Source organism: Biomphalaria glabrata, chromosome 17, assembly GCF_947242115.1.
Source record: "Biomphalaria glabrata chromosome 17, xgBioGlab47.1, whole genome shotgun sequence".
Lineage (NCBI taxonomy): Eukaryota > Metazoa > Mollusca > Gastropoda > Planorbidae > Biomphalaria > Biomphalaria glabrata.
Genome location: NC_074727.1, coordinates 23,134,498 through 23,157,845, shown reverse-complemented (window position 1 = coordinate 23,157,845; position 23,348 = coordinate 23,134,498). Strand labels below are relative to the sequence as shown.

The window sequence follows — 23,348 nt, the reverse complement described above, 5'->3', positions numbered from 1 at the left end:
AGACTTAGCACAAGTTAAATAAGCAAATTCTCTAATGCTGAGACCTACTAACCAGTGTCACAATCTCAAAATTTGAGACCCACTAATGTCTTTGATCCGTCAAGGTCTAGTAAACATTGGGTTAACATAGAGGACTCAGGGCTCACCTCTTGCAGTTTATTTTCACTTTGAGCAACACGTTATAGGGAGCCATTTTCATTTAGTTTGTGCCATAAAGTGGAAAATTTGATGTCAGCGTTTCCCGTATATTTTAATTGCTGATTACCTGAAAGTTTGATTCTCAATCATTGAGACAACATGATGGAATAACTAAGTGACTTAGTGAAGTAAACAATGGTTAACTTTTAATATTAAAAAAAAAAAGAATATTTGCATATGTCATGTAAAAAATGTGAAAGAATACAATTCTATTTTAAAATTAATTACCCATTGTCAGCATATTACTGTAAGGTACACTAAATAAGATCAGCTAGTAAGTTAAATACATATATACAATTATATACTATAAATAATTATATATATATATATATGTGTATATATATATTTATCAACTGGATATATCCCATTGACACTGTAGATATTTCTTACTTTAAGTCATAGCAAAATTCAATACTGGACAATACATTTTTATATTATTTCTATTTTCATTTTTAGCAATATTTTATGGTTAATTATAAATGATAAAACTATTTAAAAAAAAGCTTTATTCTAACTCGATGGGAATAAAAAGAAAATTCATAATAAATATTAAAAAAAAAATCAATCACAGCTACTTTGGCTTGGGCCCATCTAATGCACATTATGTAAATCTTGTTTAAACAAATAATTACATAAAATTATCATTGCTTTCTATGCTAGAAGCCTGCTAGTAGGTCTAACAAAATAAAAATTAATTAAAAAAGGGAATTTGTTCTATGAACATATCCTATGGTAATTGTGTTGGGGGAGGTCCGAGGTTAAAAGAATAAATTAAGTTAATTTTTCTTTAGTGTTCTTTCTTATCTATCCTAACAAGGACAAGCTTTTGAAATTTCTATACAAAGTAAAACACCAAAGTATGTTTTTATAAATTTTTTACAAAATGATCTTGTTGAAATTATCAATATTTTCCTTTAGTGACTAATTTTGGATTTTACATAACATTACAAAATTAAAGAAAAAAAATCAACATTAAAAAATTAAAGCAAAAAATCAAACAATTTTAAAAAATGAAAGCAAAAATCCAACTTTAACCAGAAACCTGTTTGCAGGCAATCCAAGAGAGAAACAGTTCACTCGGAGTGGGACCACTGGATGTGATCTCAATATCAAAGCCTGTGGTGGTAACATTGTAACTGTTTAACTCTAGGGTCTGACCCTCGACAAATTGTATTGCAGAAAAACTGACCATCACTGCAGGGCTGTTTGCAAATGTTTGGTTGAAAACAACTGGGACAATGATCCTGGTACTATTGTCTGCATCTGTTTCTCCTTCGTAGCAATCAGTATCTATTGTTTGAAGAATAAACAAATGCATTTCTTTATAGTAGTCCCTACATTTGATATTAGAAGATTATTTTCAACCTTACATCCATTTTTAAACAGTAATGTTATTTACCTTTAAACTAATTTTTTAAAATTTCGAAATCTAAAGAACAGAAAAATGATTCATTCAATGTAGTAGACAAAAACTGGCCCCGGAAACTGACGTACAATATATTTAAAGTTTATACTATTTAAAATAAGCACAATATTTAAGGTAGGGTAACTCCGTAGTACTTAACAACTTTTTTATTTTCTGTGATTATGCCCCTTATATATATATATTTATATTTGTTAACAATTTGATTTAGGCTACTTTTATATTCAGTCTTCAAATGAAATGTGTTAGAACATTTAAACGAAGGTTTACATATTCGCTTACAGAAATTCAACAGACGGAAGAAACAATTGACCAAATATCTCGTGTTTTTTTTTTCAAAACTAATGTATCTACTAAGCTTACACTGTAATTAATATTTACAATATGCTATAATACTCTTAAAGATTATCTTCGTAATGCGATATCGCAATTATAATTATTTAAAAAAAGTTGAAGCTCTCTTGAGCTAAAAAAAACAACCCAGTAGGAATGTTGAAAAACACTTTGGTAATTTCTGACACCTTCGATCCAAATACTTTGGAGACTGGTTTCTCAAGTAATGAACTAGCCATTATTTAAAATACACTAATTAGATCTATACAGTCTGGTTCTGACGGGGAGATTTGGTTTCGTGCATCGTCACAGCACCTCAATATCGAAGCGCGCAGATGAAAGTTTTTTTTTTTTTTTTGACAAAAAATATACTTTATATATGTCTATGGATTAGATATATTTAATAAATACACTTACCAGGGTGATGGTAATGAAGCAGGAATAGACTTGTTTATAATTATACAGTCATCTTTTTTTTATGTGCACAGAGCAGATGAAAGTTTATTTTTTTTTTTTTTTTTTTTTTTTTTTAGAAAACAGATGAAAGTTTAACTATTGATGTGTATTTTTATTCATACTCATTTAAAAAATAACTGATGGAGAATGGCGACTATTACATCTAAATCTTGTTTTAAAAGAAGTTTAAATGTATGTGCAAGCAATATGCATTCTTTTGTGAATAAAAACAAAACAATCGTGAACTTATTTTGAAAAATTGTGAAATGGTATTTACGTTTTTTTTTCTATTCAACCATGCAGACAACATGAAACTATAGCTGCCTTACCATAAGCCTGTCCCTAAGAAATAAACAAATAGTGAAATGAAATATTCAAATTGACATACCCACGGTACGCTGCTTTCCATGTTCCCCACATATTTTGAATCCCCTCTTCTCACTTAAAAGAAACAGACTTACCATCCTCATTTTTACAGATGACAATATTTGGCGAGTCAAACATACATCCTGCCTTCTCTTCATTGTTAAGTCTCTTCTCTAAATTATTCAAAGTCTGCTGGAGTTTTCGAATAAAATCTGAGGAATTTAACATTAAATCTGTTAACGACTGAACTACAATCATCTCGATACTCATTAGTACTATATCTTTTGTAGGTCGGAGATGTCAGAATTTTTTCATCTCGATAATCCTTAGTACTATATCTTTTGTAGGTCGGAGATGTCAGAATTTTTTCATCTCGATAATCATTAGTACTATATCTTATTATCTTTTGTAGGTCGGAGATGAAAGGATGTTTTCATCTCGATAATCCTTAGTACTAGATCTTTTGTAGGTCGGAGATGTCAGAATTTTTTCAAATTTTTTTTCGTTAAAGTAGGGTGATACTTTAAAATACGGGTATAAATGAAAACTCTAAATAAACTAATGCTATTTCCTCTTGAATCAATGAAAGAAGCTGCTGGGGAGCTCTCACGACATTAGAGACCCAAAGAACAGCCCTTGCCGAAGAGAGGCGGAGACTACGAAAAGTAACTTAAATACCTCTCCACTAAGTCTCCACCCAAAACGAACGAAGGCTTCATCTTCATTAGATGTGGCAAAATATGCAGATCGTAACTCTTTTGCGCAGTCATGTCAAATATTGTAATCATACTTAATCTTCGGAATCGAACACATTATTATTATTATTATGTTAGAAATGAACGAGTAGTCATTCTCTGGCGCTGCCAGGGTCGAGTTTCGCTAAAGAGAAACAAAATTCATCGTAGTCCCTTTAACAGTTTCCACTGAGGAATTTTCTGGTGATGTGGCAGGTCTGCAGCAGTACCGCCCTCTGACAGGCAACGAAGATGTTCATATGAATGTTAAGGGCCTTGAAGGTGTCTGTGAGGTCAGTTGTTATTATCCCCTCGGTTGATATAACAATGGGGTATATAGTTATTTTGTGCAATTTCCATAGACGCTTAATCTCCAAGCCTAGGTTCCCATATTTTCTTTGTTTTTCTATCTCAGTTTTTCTTAAATTATGAGACAGTGGTACGGCGATATCGATAATGGTAGCGGTTTTTTCTTTTTTTATCGATGAACAGCAGATCCGGGCCATTGAAATCTACCGTTTTGTCGGTCAGAATAGGCCTATCCCAGTACAGCAGATGTTCAGTAGACTCGAGAACCTCTTGCGGAGAGTATTTATAATAAGGGAGAGTGTCCTTACCGATCAATTTGTACGTCAAAGCCAGGTGTTGGTGTATTAACTTTGCAACTTGGTTATGGCGACCTAGGTAGGCTGATTCTGATAGGGCTGGACATATTATTATTATTATTATTATTATTATTAAAAGTAATATTTTTAACCGTATAGCACTGTAATTCCTATTCATTGAAAAGGGGTCAAATACACGATTCCAATTATTAAATCCAATCCGATATTTCTTTTTTCTTTTTTTTAGAGAAAACAATTTAAAAAAAAATAAAAAAATAAAAAGGAGGCCTTTAGAAAATGTCGTGTATTACCATTTAGGCTTGAAAATGATTATGTGCGGTGTCTAATACCGAGCATTTCTTGCCTTAAGATTAAAGGGTGCAAAAATTAAATAATGATTAACTAACCAAAGGCGCTATATCTAGGATTCAAAGCAGAACAGTGTGGAATGAAAAGTCGATCATTTGGAGCATGGTAAAAAAAAATGTTAGGTATTGTCATTGTAAAAAAAAATGTTGAAAAAAATTACTAGCTAATAACTGCTAATTGGACAAATAGGGAAAACCCTGGTTTAACCGTTATGATTTTTTGAAATACAATAATGTGAAAACTACATAGGGTCTCAAGTTCAAGACACACTATATCTTAAAGACACATAAAAAGGCTTGTCCTAGAGTCTGAATGTTAATGAGAAATTCAGTATTTCCCGCGGCCCCAGCTGCGACCTACATATTTTGCGACATTCAAAGCAGACATAACCATTGTCCGCCTGTGATTGATATAGATTTTATTTTCGCCGTCTACTTTCGTCCTCGGCAGTGGGTTTTCTTTTCATCTCAAATATGTATCCCGCGGTTTTTGTAAGTGACCTCCAGCTGACTCGTTCTGAAGCCGCCTGCAAGCAGGTGCTCTCTTCTATATCAGTTAAAGCAAGTTGGCCTTTAAAGCGTTTCCGAGGGACACCTCTGTTGCTTCGACCACCAAACACGCATACGTCAGCGGGTATTCCAGAAGGTATTCATGATGAAAGACATAAATAGGTCTAGACTTTTCTTTTGCGCACCGTCTTCTATGGTCTGGATCTTTAGCCTATCACTAAAATTGTATATGCTCTGAGTAGATTAATACCATAGACTTATACTCTAGTCTGGACATGGAGATATTTTAACACTACAAAAAATGTCGTGAAAAGTTGGATCAAGGCGTTGTTTTGTAAAGTAGTTAAAAGAAGTAAAGTTGTTGTTTTTATGTAACATATAATTTAATTTTTAGATCTAGATCTAGTAATTGTACATAAAAAATAAGACTACTCTCGTCTCATAATTTTTATTTTGCAATTTTTGGATACATAATATAGAAAGATCTAGGTAATCAATCTATTTAAATGTACATAAGATGATTTAAATCAACATAAATTATTTCGAACTCAATGGAAACAAACAGGAAATAGCGTTGTTTCATATATTTGCGTGAATATCCGAGAAAGCATTTTGCATTGTTTCTAAACTTTGAAAACTAAAGATCGTTACTTTTCTAAGACAGAAAAGATTGATTGGGGCCACTCCCCTTAGAGCTGAAAAAAGAGTTTAGGTACATAAAAATCTCTATATATTTAGGTCTGTGAATCGATCAATCGTGGATAAGAATTTATTTCCGGTTTTCAGTCTAGTATAATAAATAAGTCTATGATTAATACATTCACGTAATCAGGATTTTTTTTTCAGGAGAAATTAAAAGGAGCAGGGGTAATAGGGGCGGGTTTAAAAATGTTCAATTTTTAAAATCTATTATACATTGGTTTTTAAGAACAACAAAATAATCCACTCTTACAAAGGTCGATCAGCTGTATAAAGGAGAAACTGTCTTTTAAAAAAAAAACTGTAAAAAAAGTGTTACTTGTAGTATTAAAACTAAGAAATTTATCAACTTACCCCAAACACTGTTAGTACCATTACCATGACTGTGCCGACCTAAAGGTAACAAGACTTTTTTTTAAGGATTCGAATCTATCTATCTATCTATCAATCTATCTATCTATCTAGTTGTCTGTCTGTCTGTCTGTCTATCTATCTATCTATCTATCTATCTATCTATCTATCTATCTATCTATCTATCTATCTATCTATCTATCTATCTATCTATCTTTTTATCTATCTATCTATCTATCTATCTATCTATCTATCTATCTATCTATCTATCTATCTATCTATCTATCTATCTATCTATCTATCTATCTATCTATCTATCTATCTATCTATCTATCTATCTATCTATCTATCTGTCTATCTATCTATCTATCTATCTATCTATCTATCTATCTATCTATCTATCTATCTATCTATCTATCTATCTATCTATCTATCTATCTATCTATCTATCTATCTATCTATCTATCTATGACGTACCCCTTTCTCCGCCCCAATGTCTGACGCTTCCACGGCGACCTGATTGGAAAACAAAGTAATGCATAGAAAAGTTTAACAGTAATACATCTTGTTTTTTTTCAACTGCACAGTCTTGCTGGTTGCTTGGGTTGCCTAAACAGCAAACCAAGTTTCATGCAGGCAATAAACTTCTAATTTTTTTTCGTATATAAAAAAATAAACTTCACACTTGATAATGACAGATTTCTCACAACATTTTAATAACAAAATCTTATTAAGACTACCCAAATACGATCCGGTGACCTTTGAGCAACTTCAAGCACATAGTGCTACAGTCGGGGCAGAACCTGCGACGCCGCTGATCCCAAACTGTATTGGCACATTCTGCTCCTTTGGATACATTCATCTGCGTAGAGGGGGTGGGCGCTGCACTGTGGACGACATCGTTCCGACTAAAGCTAATGCTTATCATCATCATATTCTCGACTGAAGAAGGTCAGAGGTTGTGTGGCTGTACATTGTAGGAATGCAAAGGCCTCCTTCGTAGGTTTCAGCCTCCGGCCTTTCCATATCAATGAGATTATGATAGCGGCTCCTGGTGCCGCGAATCAGCAAAACGAACTCGATTAAATGATCATCTAGTATTGTAGCGGATGTGGGCTGACCCAAGGATAGAGGTGTCGGTAAAGTCTCAGACTCTCATTCATGGCCACTGGGAAAACACTCGAGAGGAAAAAAAAAAGCGATCCTATAAGAAACTTAATTTTGTGTGCTGCCGCTAAGAAAGTAGTCCCGAGTTTTTTTCTCTGTTGGTAGATTGTCTTTATTGTATCAACTTTGTTCACCATTTTCACTAGGTTTGTAGTCTCTGCGGATATTCTGCGTTACAAAACTATTCATTCGTGATTTTAACACGAAATTACATATTAGCCATAAAAAAAAAAGAAAAAAAACTTTTGAAAGGGAAATAACTCCCCATTTACAGCAAGAATATCTTAATACTGTAAAATTTATCTCTTTTTTCGATATCAACTATTTGGTTATATTTTTAAAAATTGATTCACGTGTTGTCATCAAAATAAATAATTGTGCAAAGCATGGGCGTAGCCAGGGGGGGGGGTTGGGGTTCCCCCCCCCCCGAAATGAAATCACCCCCCCTGAGGGGGGGGGGGAATCGGAATTTAGGGATTGATTTTTTGCTTTGATTTTGTTTATTTTAGGAGAGATTTTAATACTAAACCATCACTTGCCCCAGCACAACCAAAGGGGTTTTGAGTCTAAAACCCCCTACCAGGGGGTTTTGAGTTTAAAACCCCTACCAGAGGGGTTCGAGTTTAAAAACCCCTACCAGAGGGGTTTTGAGTTTTAAACCCCCTACCTGGGGTTTTTGCAGTTCTATAAAACAAAACAAAAAAAAATGTAAACGAAAATCCCTTAATTCCAAGAGCACAGTTAAGAAAGATTTTGATTTTAAAACCCCCTCCAAAATTTACGATAAACCCCTCTCTTCAACATAAAAAAAAAAAATTACGCACTCAAAATGTTATGAACGTAGCTAAATGGGTTTTGACTCAGTTTTGAGTTTAAATCCCACTTCAGCGGGGTTCGAAGGTAAAAAATACCTTTTTAATATTAAAAATAAAGCAAATTATACACTCAAAATGTTATGTGTGTAGTCAAAGGGGTTTTGAGTTTAAACTTCCTTCCAGTGGAGTTTGAAGCTAAAAAGTACCTTTTCAATATAAATAAAAGCAAATTACTCACTATTAAATCTATGAGCGTAGCCAAAGGAGTTTTGAGTTTAAACCCCCCGTCAGGGGGGTTTGAGGCTAAAAAATACATCTTCAGTGTAAGCAAATTATGCACTCAAAATGCTATGAGCGTTGCCAAAAGGGGTTTAAACCCCCATTAATGGGTTTGATGTTAAAAATACCTCTTCAATATAAAAAAAAAAGCAAATCACACACTAAAATTATCTGAGAGTAGCTAATCCAATCGGGGGTTTTGAGTTTAAACCCTTCTTCTACAGATGGCTTTTTTTTTAAAGTTTAAAAAACCTCCATATGGTTTTGAGTTTAAGATCCCCCTACAGAGCATTTTGAGGTGGAAAACCCCCAACAGATTATTTTGACTATAAAACTTCTCTTTTCGATATAAAATCTAAAGCAAACTACTGTCACTTAATTCCAAGAGCGTATTCAAGAGAGGTTACACATTTTTACCAGTGGCTAAGACAGATTTTAGGAGTCAGTTATAGAGATCGGGTTTAAATCAAGGAAATCCTATGCCGAACTGGGAGTCGATCCCTTAGTAAGATTGTGAGAAAGCGACGCATGAGGTTTGCGGGACATGTTCTCTGACAAAATGAATTACGCATAAGAAGAGTTGCAATGATATCCTAGTACAACTTGACGCCAATCATTCATAGAGGTCCTCATGGCAGGTGGGAAGAGGCTTCAGACATTACCAGTGACAGATTTTTATGGAAACAGCTTGACGGCAAATGCGCCGAACGGCGCGGGTGGGTCTAAGTGGGTCTAAGTCAGTAAGAATAGCACATTAGGTTTTTAAAATAAAACTTTTTAATAGCAGGAAAATGCACTGTAGATACCTCAGAATATACATTTTGTTGGCTTTCAATACCAGAAATAGTGCTTGGCGGCGGGGCTTCGCCCCGCGATGTGGAGCTCCTAGCGCTCCCCCCGACCCCCTTGCTAGTAATGTCGGGGAGTCTACAATTTTATGGAAACAGCTTGACGGCAAATGCGCCGAACGGCGCGGGAGGATCTAACTCAGTAAGAATAGCACATTAGGATTTTAAAATAGAAATTTTTAATAGCAGGAAAATGCACTGTAGATACCTCAGAATATGCATTTTGTTGGCTTTAAATATCGGAAATAGTGCTTGGCGGCGGGGCTTCGCCCCGCGCTGGGGAGCTCCTAGCGCTCCACAGACCCCACTGCTAGTATTGGCGGGGAATCTACAATTTTTCCACTAACTCATGGAAGAAACTATTCTAGGGCACATTAATCGCCTTCCGAAAGAATGAAGGGTCCGAATGTAATAAAGATTTTGTAGGGACACACACATAAATACATATAAAAAAAAATTTTCGCAAACCCCCCCCCCCCCCCCGAAAAAGAAATCCTGGCTACGCCCATGGTGCAAAGTTTTTACTTGATCCGAGAATGAGAAGCGGAGAAAACGTGTTTGAAATTTGTCTCAGACAGACAGACCGAGTGAGTTGATATAAACTTTGTAAAAAGGAAGAAGAATCAGACCTAACAACCGGTTTAACAGATTTTTTTTTTAAGGCGAAGATTTCATTCCATGCCAATCGTTCGTTTGTATGAAAAAATATTGCTCAAAACGTAGCCACAAAAGATTCTTTCTATAGGCTATTACATCAAGCAGATATACTAGTAATACAAGTCGATCATGTCCAAAGTTAAAATAACATTTTAGCCTGCGTTTGCTGCCCTGGTATCCGCGTATTTTTTTTTTTTTTTGTTTTTGTTTTTTTTATTTTATTAGAAGACAGTTATCCGGAATCTCTTCTTTAAAGAATGCAATTATGAAACTGAGATGTGGAAATATTATGATATATTGATATATTGAATACATGCCCCCGTTTCAGGGTGTATGGGATGTCTAGCAGGGCCGGCTATAGATAATTGGAGGCCCTAGGCAAAGTGAATTTAGTGGCTCCAAATTTAATAGAAAAATAAAATAAAAATCAGCAAAAAATAAATAAATAAATAAACAAACCTAAAAACTACTCAATTGATCAAAAACCTACTGCACTCCAACAATAACGCTGAGGACAAGTTTCGCTCTTTCTTCTCTAGAATCTCCTGTGAGAGCCCCCCCTACCCAACCAATTGGAGGCCCTAGGCAGCTGCCTAGTTTGCCTATATCTAAGGCCGGCCCTGTGTCTAGGATAGCTACTCTAGTGGTTAAGGTAGCTAGGCTCACTTTAGGTCCGCACTCGGTACCTATATGCCCCATTTCACTAATTTTTTTTTAAATTTTATTACTTAAAGTACATACCGCCACGAGAATAAGTAGCATGACTGGATGACAAGAAGCTAATTATCACCATGGCAACCAGTAGCGATACGAAGGTAAATGATCTCGATTCAACCATGATGACAAATTTCAAAAATTAAAAACTGAAAATACAAATTAAAAACTGAAATACAAATAAAAAACTGAAAATACAAATTAAAAACTGAAATACAAATTAAAAACTGAAATAAAAATTAAAAACTTGAAAAAAAAATTAAAAACTTAAAATTAAAAACTGAAATGTATATTAAATATTGAAATACAAATTAAATTTAGGCCTAGCCCTACTGTAATTAAGAACGTAAGATAATACATTTTAATTTAAGAATGCTAATTTGGCCTAAAAATATTAATAACGAAAATTCTTTCAGGAGCTTGGATTAGGGAGGAAATAGTTTAATCGGTCTTGGTTTCTGTGTTATATAGTCGAGACTTGCTTACTGGATCTAGCAAGAACCAGCGGGATACGAATATAACATCCGGTATTTGTGTTTGTTGGTTTACCAATGAACTTTTTTTGGTCCGTTCATGTGACAGTGACTGGACGAAGTACGCAGACGACATAGAATCTTATCGACAATCGTGACTTCACCGCCCATGTTTTTGTTTCTTTTTCGTTTTTTTTTTTGTTCTTATTTTTTACTTACCAAATAGACCAACGTTATGTTTTTTTGTGTTTTTTTTTTTTACACTTTTCTCATAGACACAAATTATGCTAATTATGGTAATGATTTTTGTTCCCAAACGAAAGCAAGGAGGAGTTAAGTAGTAACGATGGTGCATACAAACAGGATTGCGGACAGCTTGCAACGGTCAATTATGCAAAAGTTGAAAAATTAACGGACTAGTTTAAAGCACAAAATAAATAAATATATAAATAAATACGATATAAAAGGGGGCGGGTAGCTTTTGAAACTGGAATTTACGATAGTAAAAATAATAGGAAATGTTGATTTTAAAGCGAGAAAACGAGAGAGAGAGAGAGAGAGAGAGAGAGAAAGAGAGAATTATCATATAATAAAGCCTTACAGGCTTAGGAGAAGGAGAATATATATATATATATATATATATATATATATATATATATATATATATATATATTGTATCATAGAGGGACACCGCGAAGATAATAATACATAACCCACTCAAGTTTTCACTAAACCATAATTTACAAATACAAGGCACAATCTAATAAAATACTCAGACACAAAAATATAATATGCACTTCCAATTCCATATACTAGGACAAAATCATGAAAGTGCTCATTCTTCCCTAGAGCTATTAGAGCATGAAACAGGTTGCCTGAATCAGCAAAAACTAATAATAATAATAATAATAATAATAATAATAATAATCTTTATTATCCGTAAGGAAATTTGTCTTACAATTTGTGCATTACACCAAACAAAAAACATTATAACTATAAGAAACCAAAGTGTACATTCACACCAGACTCACTCATAATTTACATGTGACAAAGTTTATACCAGATTGTTCTTATTTAATGATTTGATTGCCAGCGGAACAAAAGAGTGTTTGTGTCTGTTTGTCTTTGCTATTGGTGTCTTGTATCTCTTTTGTGATGGTAAAATCACAAAATCCTGACACATAGGGTGATTATTTATTTCGAGGATCTTGTTAGCTTTTTTATAGATGTTTGTCTCAAACAACTGCCCAAATGGGGTTTGTTTTTTGCCAATGATTTTGCCAGCAGCATTTAGGATTCTATTAAGTTTATTTTTATTTTTAATGCTCAGATTGCCATACCAGGCAGTGATATTGAAACTTAAAATATTGCAGATGTGAGCGTGATAAAACATAGCCAAGGCCTTTTCGCTAACATTAAACGAGGACAGTTTTCTTAGTAGTAGTAGTAATCTTTGCTGCCCTTTTTTGCTGATATAATCAGTATTTGCAGTAAAATTTAGTTTATTGTCTAGGATAGTACCAAGGTATTTAAAGGTTTGCACAATTTCAATAGTCTCTCCAGCTACAGAAACAATATCATTTTCCTTCTTGTCCCTACGAAAATCGATTATCATTTCTTTTGTTTTTTTTACATTTAATAATAAAAAATTATCTTTACAGTATTCCTCAATGTGTTCTAATTCTTTGAAATACTCATTTACGTCAGAGCTCTCTGAGAGCAGGGCAAGAAGAGCCGCATCATCAGCGAATTTTGTGAAGGAGCAACAAGAACTATCGGATTGAATACAAAATGAACCATAATGGCGATGTCACAGCCCCCTGGGGCGCCCCTGTGTTAACTATGCGTTCATTAGATATAACATTGTTTACCCTAACCCTCTGAGCTCTCTGGGTCAAAAATTCATTAGCCCATAGTATTATGTATGGACTAATCTGCAACGCTTTCATCTTTTCAATGAGTAAATGAAGTTGTATAGTGTTAAAAGCAGATGAGAAATCCATAAAGAGCAATCTTACATAAGTGTTCGGTAAGTCCAGATGTTATAGACACAGTTTAAAATATTTAGGATGGCATCGTCTACACCTTTACCCTTTTGGTAAGCAAATTGTAAAGGATCTAACTTATTACAAAGATCATTCAGAAGAAACATTTTAACCAATTTTTCTAAACATTTAGACACAATGGAAGTAAGTGAAACAGGTCTATAGTCATTCATTTCCTTCGGTTTCGAAACCTTTGGCACAGGTACAATTATAGATGACCTCCACTTAGACTTAAGGTCTCTAATTAATATACATGACTAGATATGAGTAGGACGTAATTATCTTCTGTTAAGAAGGAACATCTGTTATTTATAAGATTAAAATAAGATAAGATTTTCAATATTTAAGACATAAATTCTAGTAAGTTCTCCTATATCATTCCAGTTTTAAAACCTCGTGGTCACTTCTCTTGGTATGATTCACATTCACCTTCCCCTATCCCTTAGTCTCTTGTACCGTTGGGGCACCACACATGATCAGTTGACCGTCTTTATCCATTGCTCTCTATTATTTGCGTTGAACAGAATCTCTTTCGATGCACTGGCGGATCCAGAGGGGGGGGGGCGGTAGGGGCGATCGCCCCCCCCCCCACTCGGCCGACCACCCCCCGCAAAGGGTGGGGGGGGGGCGGACGAACTTAAGTAAAGAAATCACACAATTTGTAAACGAATTTATTAGTTATGTTAATAATATATACTAATTATTTATATTTCAACCTATTTTTACATTATTTTGCCCCCCCCCCATTTTAGTATGTTGGCCGATTTGGTGGGATGGGAAGGTAGCGATGGCATCAATCCCGCCCCCCCCCCCAACCATAAACTTTCAAGGGTGGGCCAGTACCCAAGTGGGCCGGCAGGGCCACCGAAAGGGCAGCATGAATGCCAGTAAATTATTTCATAATCATATTCTAGAAAATGCAACACTTTGAGCGTCATGATTAAATAACATTTAATGTTACACTTTTCAAGTCTAATACTAATCTAAAGCATGGTCGTTAATATCCTTCATCTGTCTATAGTGCTTATAGTAGACATCATTAAACGATAAACAAGAAAATTAAGGCATTTATTTCTTATAGAGATCGACGTTAGTATGTAACAAGGGGATCAACAACAACGTTCCAAGTCCTATAGAGGACATGTCCAGTCACATACGAATTCTTTTTTTTTTTTGTTTGTTTGATGGAGTTGGCCCGCTACGAAGTCCTTCACAAATCATAATTATTATCATGAACAGTGTTGAAATGTGTTGATTGGAATCAAAATGCATAAGAATCTAAAAAAGAAGGAGCAGAAAATAAATAATAATAACTATTGTTGGAATGCTGAAAACAATATTACAAAGAGATTTTATGTTATCACACAAACTCAGAGGCGGCCCCCATCGAATTTACCAATGGACCAGGAATATTCAAGCGATAGTCTTGTTTTGATCGTTTAAAGTAATAACATTTTTAAAATCATTTGGCGTTATTTTTCCCATACAGGACGACACGTCGTCTTACATAAGACTCTTCTAACTCTTCTGGAATAAGTAGAGTAACGTTAGACTGATCACCTAAGAACTTTTTTTTTAATTTTGGGATCTTTGGACGTCTTTGAGTCCACCCAGTCCAACAAAGCCCGTGGAGTCTGGCAATATTTGCATCGCCCGGACCGCGACGATCCATGGTGGAGGCTAAAAAGGTCGGAACAATCTATCATTGCGCAGTGTATAACTGGTGTTGGTGCTTACTCTGCCCGGTTCCGGCCAAATTTTGATGCCCGTTGCCGACACTGTGGAGAGTCGGTTGAGACAGTGGCGCATCTCTTGCAAGAGTGTCCGCAGCTCTGAGAGCTGCGGGGTAGTTTGTCTGCAAAGTCACTTGACCTTAAAGGCACTACGCCTAAGAGCAGAGTTTCTCGCCAAGTCTCTACGGGAGGACTAATCCTTCCAGTCTTGTTACCAATTGGAGTTCATCTCAAAAGTCCACCCAGCTCCAATGGGTACCTGACATTAGTTGGGGAAAAGCGGTTGGTCGCTGTGCTGACCACATTATATGGCTCCTTTTGTCTCGAAAGGCAATGGATGCGCCCAAATGAGTCACTGGTCTTGGCTTAATCTTGAGACGGGGCAGAATCTGGTGTGGCTAATCAAGCCAATTCTAGAACGGCAGACTTTGCCATAATTCGTACATGTGTATGCCTCTGATTTAGGGCTAGCAGACAGGCAGCTTTCTTTTTTTCCCTCTTGATTATAGCCGCTTCAATTCTTTTGTTCTCAGCAAGGGTTGTCCCAGCACGCACAGTCTGTCTCCATGCACTCTTTGGCTATGTTTTCCCACATACTTTCGCTGATGCCTGAGGCTCTCATGTCTCGCTTGTTAGTCTTGGGCGGCCCTTGGGTCTGACTCCTTCCACAAGCTCAGCATATAAGATATCTTTCGGGATTCTACCATCTGGCATGCGGGTGACATGTCCGAGCCAGCGTAATCTTCTTTGTGTCAGGAGAGCATACATGCTGTTCATATTGGCCAATCTCAAAACTTCCTGATTGGAGACATGGTCCCTCCAAGAAATGCCCATTATGCGTCTCAGCCAGCGCAAGTGGAAACTATTCAATCTGTGCTCTTGGTACATGTATGTTGACCAGCTTTCACTGCCATAAAGGAGAGTGCTCACAACACAGGCGTTGTAGACTAGGATTTTGGTCGCTGTTGACCACATTACACCCTCGTAAACCGTAGGCCACAGAAACAGATGACCTTTACATCATCTGCCATATAGACCACAAGATCTGAAAGGGGAACTTTACTTACTTTACTACTGGATAATTGTGTACTATGATTTTCGCATGATTCACTTCTTAATGTTTACATAAAAAAATAAATCTGCACCCCCTAAGCAGTAAGAAGATAAGCTATATCTTAATAATTTATAGATTTTGTTCAAATTGTTTAATACATTTAAATCTAGATCTACGTCTGGCCTCTATTTAGTCTAATTTAGATTGTTGTCATTCACCACCTTTATAATGACAGCATTTACGAAAGAACAGGCTTAACGCCATAAGAAACACTAATGTCAAGACGACAAAGTTATTGACTTATGTCGAAAACTTAAAGAGGCTTTGCTAGAACATCAGATTATCTTGACATCATTTGTTTACTGAACGTAAGGATATTAAAAACAAGTGGATATGTTCTGTTGTGTATGTGTGTAGCCAGCTTTAAGGTTTCCAAGTTATTGAGAAAGCAGTATATGAGAGTAAATTTCTCTTTCGGACCTTGCGATCTATAGATCAGATGTTAAAATCATCTGTTTCTTTGCCAATGGCTAACGAGCAGGGTGTCATGTGACCAGCACAATGACCAACAGCCTTTACTTTCTCAACTAAAGTCAGGTACCCGTTAAAGTTGGGTGGACCCAGGGGAGCCCTAAAAATCCCAAAATTCAAAATCCTAGTCTTCACCGAGATTCCAAATCCAGGACCCCAGGTGCAGAAGCGCTTAACTTAACCACCGCGCCCCCATGACCTTGTGGGATGGACAGTTAAAATAATGGAGGATGAAGAGTTGTATTTGTAAATTGAAGTTCATATGTCTGAGAAAATGGCGAGGAGTGAAAGTGAATCATAAACAATATGTTCGTTAATGGAAGATCTTCAGATGTCTTGAATGTGAATGTTAATGTATATGGTAGCAAGAACTGTTCACAATAAGAGATTCCCCATTCCAAGTGTTATACTTTATTCATTTAGTAATAGCCCTTATTAGATAGTTTCAAAACCATCTAATAAATTATTCCTATACCAACTACTTTCGATACATTATTAAAATGTACACTATGATTTTGAGGTCAGGTAGGATTGGACGCTCAACATGTGGCATACAACTTGTGGGCCGGAATGTACAGAAATGCCCGGGCCGATTTTGACTCCCAGTCCGCCCCTGGTGGGAGAGAATACATCTACTGACCTTCTAACCTAAGCCCTTTGAGTGGGGATGGGCCGTCCTACTTTTAATCAGAAATCAACGTTTGTGAACACAATTAGTTGAATTACAATATAATTTTTATATTGTCACTACACTTCTGGTATCTTAGCCGATTCGGTGAGGAGGAGGGGGGGGGGGGGCGATTGCTTCTGTTGCCCTCCTGAGACGGACCTCGTGAATGACGTGTATGAGTGGCTTGCTTGGTGTCTAGGGCCGCGTTCGGCAACCTGCGGCTCGCGAGCCACATGCGGCTCTATGGGTTTCAAGCTGTTGCTCTTTAGTTCCATACGCAAATATTATTTATTTTATCGAAACATTTTTTTTAAATCGTTAAACAAGGATTAGGCGCCGATTCTATCTCTGAGCCACTTGTACTCGCTTTTCACCATAACCCTCCTCCATTTCAAGCGTCTTCACTGTTGTAAGTCCTTCGGAAGCTCTCGGCCGTCATAGCTTGTTTCTATGGAGGTTTTAATTCGCTTTCGACGCTAGACGAATTGGTAACTTCGCCACATGCTTTGGCTGTGAAGTATAGTTTGTTGTTTCAAGTAAATGAGTTAGAAGCGATTATCTTCTCAAACTTAGAAGCAATGCTAATCTTTGCGGTACACCTAAGAAATTGCACAAAAGGCAAACCATTTACAGATGATGAGTATGTCAAAGACTGCTTCCGATGTGCATCTGAGGAACTGTTTCGTGATTTTAAAAAACAAACAAGAAATCTTGGGGAAAAAAAGATTAGCAACTATCCGCATAATTAGTACAAGAATGATTGGCTAAAATGTCTTCAAAAGTAACATATTTTAATTGGAAGATATTTAACTTTCTTCTGCCCTATCACTTGCTATAAATGTGTGATAACAACTTTAAAAGGAAGGATGTGCTAATATGTTAATAGTGCGTCATTGTTTATTGTGAATGTATTGTGAGAAGGTAGGAAGGGACATAAAAAAATAAGATAAGTCTTCTATGTCTACTTGTATAAACACAAAGTCTCTGTTATTATTTTTGTTATTATTAATTAATGTCTACAGTAATTAATTTATTTATCTGTGACAACAGAACAAAATGAGTCTTGCCCTTTTTGTCAGGTATATGTCTTCCCAAGGAAGAACTTCTCGGTTTGATACCTCGTGACAAATTACAGGTGAGGATATAACGAATACCTTGAAGACATTAAGATCAATTGAAATAAAATTGTTTAAATGCAAACTGAAGGAGCCAGAAGTATGACTGGAAAAAATAAAAGGGCAACTACGATTCTTCAAAGCAAAATTAACCACGAAATTCTTACGTTTCACTGAATAATACACCATACCGGCCGAAATAGCTGAGGCCATAAATTTGGTAATCAATACTGTTGACATCATCTGGTCAAAAGCACTTTACCATTATCAGTTTTAAATGTATTCCGAGCTCCTTCTTTCCAAGAAAGTGCTTTGTGCTTAAATGAAATAAATACATTCCTAAATGAAAAAAAGTTATATCACCCTGAAATATATACAAAAAATTTACTTTATGGTTGATATATCAGAGATATTAAATGAGCTGAATCTAAAACTGCAAGAAAAGGGAAACTCATCCTACGTTTTGCTAGAAGAATTGGTTTGTTTTGAAGATTTTTTTTTTCTTTTTGCAAAAGATATTCAGAGTGGTCAGTTATTTCATGTTCGTATCAGTATCGCGATAAAATCAGTGCAACTTTTGACACTAATTACTTCATCACAGTTATAAAAAAAAAAATCAAAGATGAATTTTTTTTTATAGATTTGAGCAATTCAAAACCAACAAAACCATTCAAGTATTCAGAGTAAATCCTCTCAACACAAATAGTAATATATTTATATATATACAGAGAGAGAGAGAGAGAGAGAGATAGATAGAGAGATAGAGAGATAGATAGATACCGAGATACGCCAGCATACAAGAATGTGACCCTGACCATCAGTCTGACACTATAGCTACAACTCAACTATTTTTCGTTCAGATTCATTTAGAAATATCAAATGCATATAGACTACGCGGTGGCTGAGTGTTTTAAGCACTTGTTTCCTAACCTGGGCTCCTTGGTTCGAATCTCGATGAAGACTGGGATTTTGAATTTCGGGATTTTTAGGATCTTACACACAAACACACTCTTATATGACTTCATGGATAAAATAAAAAAAAAAAGCCTTTTTACAAAAATTCTCAATCACCTTGATAAACACTTGATCTCTCCAACAAAAAAAAATAAAGGTGTGTGTGTGGGAGGGGGGCGAAGCGGATGTTAAACAGAAGAAAATGACGGGAAGAGAGATATGGTAACTGTTTGTCACACTTTAGTCACACACTTACTTTAGAGCAGAAGATCCTGGACTTGACTGTAAGTCTGTAGCTACATTTTTTTGTTTTGTACCTTACGATAGTACAAACATTCTTTGGTGACCATGCTATCCACATGCTACGCAAAGCCCTGGGCACATTTAGTCTATTGCTTGTGAATAATAAATATCTAAGTCAGTGTTGGCCAGCCCCTTGTTGGGCCATTGGGCCATATGAGTTTCTAGCTAACGTGTCAGAGGTCGCATCATCACGAGGCCAATGGAACTAAGCCTCGGAGGAATGTGAGCGAAATTTTCGTGGGGTCTGATAGCACCGCGTCACGGTTCGGAAATGACCCACAGGTTGTAGATTGAGCCCCACTGATTAAGATAATTTTTTTCCCTGGCGAAGGACCCTTCGAAGTGTTTGAATGACATCTTGAAAGAGTTCGTATAACTTATTTTATCTCACCATATTGACAATTGAACCGAGTTCCACACAAAAATAAATCACCGAGTCAAACAAATGTTAATATTTTGTTAAGAAAACAGAGACAATCAATCAATCAATCAATCAACCAATCCATCTATCTATCTATTTATCTATCTATCTATCTATCTATCTATCTATCTATCTATCTATCTATCTATCTATCTATCTATCTATCTATCTATCTATCTATCTATCTATCTATCTATCTAAAGATATAGAAAAAGAGAGAGAGAAAAAGAAGAGAGAGAGAAAAAGAGTGAATGAGAAATAGAGAGGAAAAGAGATAGAGAGAGAGAGAGAGAGAGAGAACGAGAACAAGACGTTGACACAACCAGCATCATGGGCGTAGCCAGGGGAAGGGTTTAGGGTTCAAACCCCCCCGAAATGAAATCCCCCCCCTGGGGGGGGGGTGATCGGAATTTAGTGAATGATTTTTTGCTTTGATTTTGTTTATTTTAGGTGAGATTTTAATACTAAACCATCACTCGACCCAGCACAACCGAAGGGGTTTTGAGTTTAAAACCCCTTACCAGGGGCTTTTGAGTTTAAAACCCCCTACCAGGGGGTTCGAGTTTAAAAACCCCCTACCAGGGGTTTTGTGTTTAAAACCTCCTACTAGGGGTTTTGAGTTTTAAGCCCCCTACTTGGGGTTTTTGCAGTTAACCCCCCCCCCTCTTCTATAAAACAAAACAAAACAAAATGCAAGCGAAAATCCCCTAATTCCAAGAGCACAGTTAAGGGAGATTTTGATTTTAAAACCCCCTCCAAAATTTACGATAATCCCCCTCTTCAATATAAAAAAAAGTTAATTACGCACTCAAAATGTTATGAGCGTAGCTAAATGGGTTTTGACTTAGTTTTTAGTTTAAACCCCACTTCAGCGGGGTTGGAAGGTAAAAAATACCTCTTTAATTAATAATAAAAACAAAGCAAATTATACACTCAAAATGTTTTGAGTGTAGTCAAAGGGGTTTCGAGTTTAAACTCCCCTCCAGTGGAGTTTGAAGCTAAAAAGTACCTCTTCAATATAAATAAAAGCAAATTACTCACACTAAAATCTATGAACGCAGCCAAAAGGGTTTTGAGTTTAAACCCCCCGCCAGGGGGATTTGAGGCTAAAAAATACATCTTCAGTGTAAGAAAAAAAGCAAATTACGCACTCAAAATGCTATGAGCGTTGCCAAAAGGGGTTTTGAGTTTAAACCCCTCTTCTACAGATGGCGTTTGTTTAAAGTTTAAAACCCCTCCAGATGGTTTTGAGTTTAAGATCCCCCTACAGAGCATTTTGAGGTGGAAAACCCCCAACAGATGATTTTGACGATAACACTTCTCTTTTCGAAATAAAATCTAAAGCAAACTACAGTCACTTAATTCCAAGAGCGTATTCAAGAGTGGTTACACATTTTTACCAGTGGCAGGGCTCCCTTAATAAACTGTAGTGAATAGTCATCTGCCGAAATTGAAAAACACTAAATGTGGCTCAACAAAGATGGCTAGGACAGATTTTAGGAGTCAGTTATAGAGATCGGGTTTAAATCAAGGAAATCCTATGCCGAACTGGGAGTCGACCCTTTAGTAAGATTGTGAGAGAGCGACGCATGAGGTTTGCGGGACATGTTCTCCGACAAAATGAATTACGCATAAAAAGAGTTGCAATGATATCCTAGTTCAACTTGACGCCACTCATTCACTGAGGTCCTCATGGCATGTGGGAAGAGGCTTCAGACATTACCAGTGACAGATTTTTATGGAAACAGCTTGACGTCAAATGCTCCTAACGGCGCGGTAGGGTCTAAGTCAGTAAGAATAGCACATTAGTTTTTTGAAATAAAACTTTTTAATAGCAGGAAAATGCACTGTAGATACCTCAGAATATGCATTTTGTTGGCTTTCAATACCAGAAATATTGCTTGGCGGCGCCCAGACCCCCTTGCTAGTATTGGCGGGGAATCTACAATTTTTTCACTAACTCATGGAAGAACCTATTCTAGGGCACAATAAACGTCTTCCGGAAGAATGAAGGGTCAGAATGCAATAAAGATTATGTACACACACACACACACACATAAGTACATATTAAAAAAAAAAATTCGCGGGGGGGGGGGGGGGGAAATTTCCCCCCCCCCAAAACCCCCCCCCCCGAAAAAAAATCCTGGCTACGCCCATGACCAGCATACATTTTCTACGCTTGGAACGAGAGATATAAACATGGTGTTTGTTTTCATAAGGGATGTAGATTTAGACCTATATTATGTTGTATTTAGATTCTTAAAGCTAAGATCACAATTTCTGTTCTGTTATGAATAACGTATATTCACATTGTTTTTTTTTTGTTCTGTATCGATTAAGATGGCATTTGAAATAAGCAAACATAAAATTGCCTCATTTACCATACTGTATGTTTCTGTCTATGATTCCACCATTTCAAATTAGAAGCGAATTCGTAAAATCTTAGCTTTCTTCAGTGAGGGATTACTTTTTTCTAATGTCCTACGGTTTAGAAACAACAATCTTTTGGAATATTAGTTTATGTAGAAAATGTTTGACTCTTTTTGATATGCTCTCCTCTAAAAAAAAAAGCGAAACAAAACATTTTTTTCCATTAATGATATTTCAAACATTTATTTTCTTGTTATCGATGATTCCCCATTGTTCAACAACCAACTTCCGAGACTCTACCAAATGGACAATAAAGTGGCTTTTTTCTTCACCGTAGGGAGCGAAGAACATTAAAGGACGCATTCAGTTAGAGCCGGAATGTGTGTCAAAATGCTTTTCCTGCACAGGAAGAGGGCGAGGAGCTAGAAAGGGAGCATTCTGTGTGAGGTGGGATTTGTCTTTCGTTGGGTTTTTGAAAATCCCACTCATGTAAAGATTTTACTTTCATGCAACGTCAAGCAAGATCATCTACGTAGTTTGATTAGATAAAATAACATACGGATGACTTAAAAGGATGCTTAACATAAAAACCGTAGAGATATTTATAATTAACCTGGACATAACTCTTATAAAAACGGTAATGTCTATTCTAGAATAAAGATCTTGAAAGAAAGGTAGGGGTTATTAAGTGTAATGTCGATAATGCCCAAGACAATACCATTCAAATCAATTTATTTTCTAGAGATGGGGGCGTGGTGTTTGCATTGGTGGATAGAATTACCGGGATGCAGTACGCAGCGGTGAAGTCTTTTTTAATATTGCTTCAAAAGTGGTTAAGCTGTATAAGCATAGAAATGCATAAATAATTTAAAAAAAAAAAAAACACGATGGTGTAACAATTTTAAACATAGTGAAGGCGATCTTGAAATCAAAACACGCTTTTAGATTTTGAAATCTAAACGTGACAGACAGACTTACAAACAGACAGGAAAAAAACAATGGTGGCTTTTTAATATGGAAGAGTTATCTTCCTTTCATCCACTCTCATCGTTGTGTTATTATGACATCAAAAAAGTTAAAAACTCTGATGTGCAAGGAACTTATATAAATGTTAACCTCGCGACTTGGTCTGAGCAAAAGAGAGGCGGAGGGCGCC

General features: G+C 36.2%; 1 protein-coding gene across 1 annotated transcript; it reads right to left on the bottom strand.

Annotated features, from left to right (window-relative positions):
- Positions 1-324: 324 nt before the first annotated feature.
- Positions 325-10,941, bottom strand: LOC106079375 (uncharacterized). The gene is made up of 6 exons (XM_056015755.1): positions 10,882-10,941; positions 10,551-10,672; positions 6,521-6,559; positions 6,047-6,085; positions 2,872-2,988; positions 325-1,488 (listed from the first exon to the last, which is right to left on the bottom strand). Exons 2-6 carry the CDS (start codon positions 10,645-10,647, stop codon positions 1,229-1,231), a joined length of 552 nt encoding a protein of 183 aa, XP_055871730.1. The 5' UTR covers positions 10,648-10,672; positions 10,882-10,941; the 3' UTR covers positions 325-1,228.
- Positions 10,942-23,348: the final 12,407 nt, after the last annotated feature.

Bases quoted from the DNA above. Each gene is read 5' to 3' on its own strand.
- LOC106079375 (XM_056015755.1), bottom strand. From the start codon at position 10,647: ATGGTTGAATCGAGATCATTTACCTTCGTATCGCTACTGGTTGCCATG. The intron at 2,989-6,046 runs GTAAGTTGATAA...TAAATTCCTCAG, and splicing joins TGGTACTAACAGTGTTTGGG to ATTTTATTCGAAAACTCCAG. The intron at 1,489-2,871 runs GTAAGTCTGTTT...TTCAAACAATAG, and splicing joins CATCTGTAAAAATGAGGATG to ATACTGATTGCTACGAAGGA.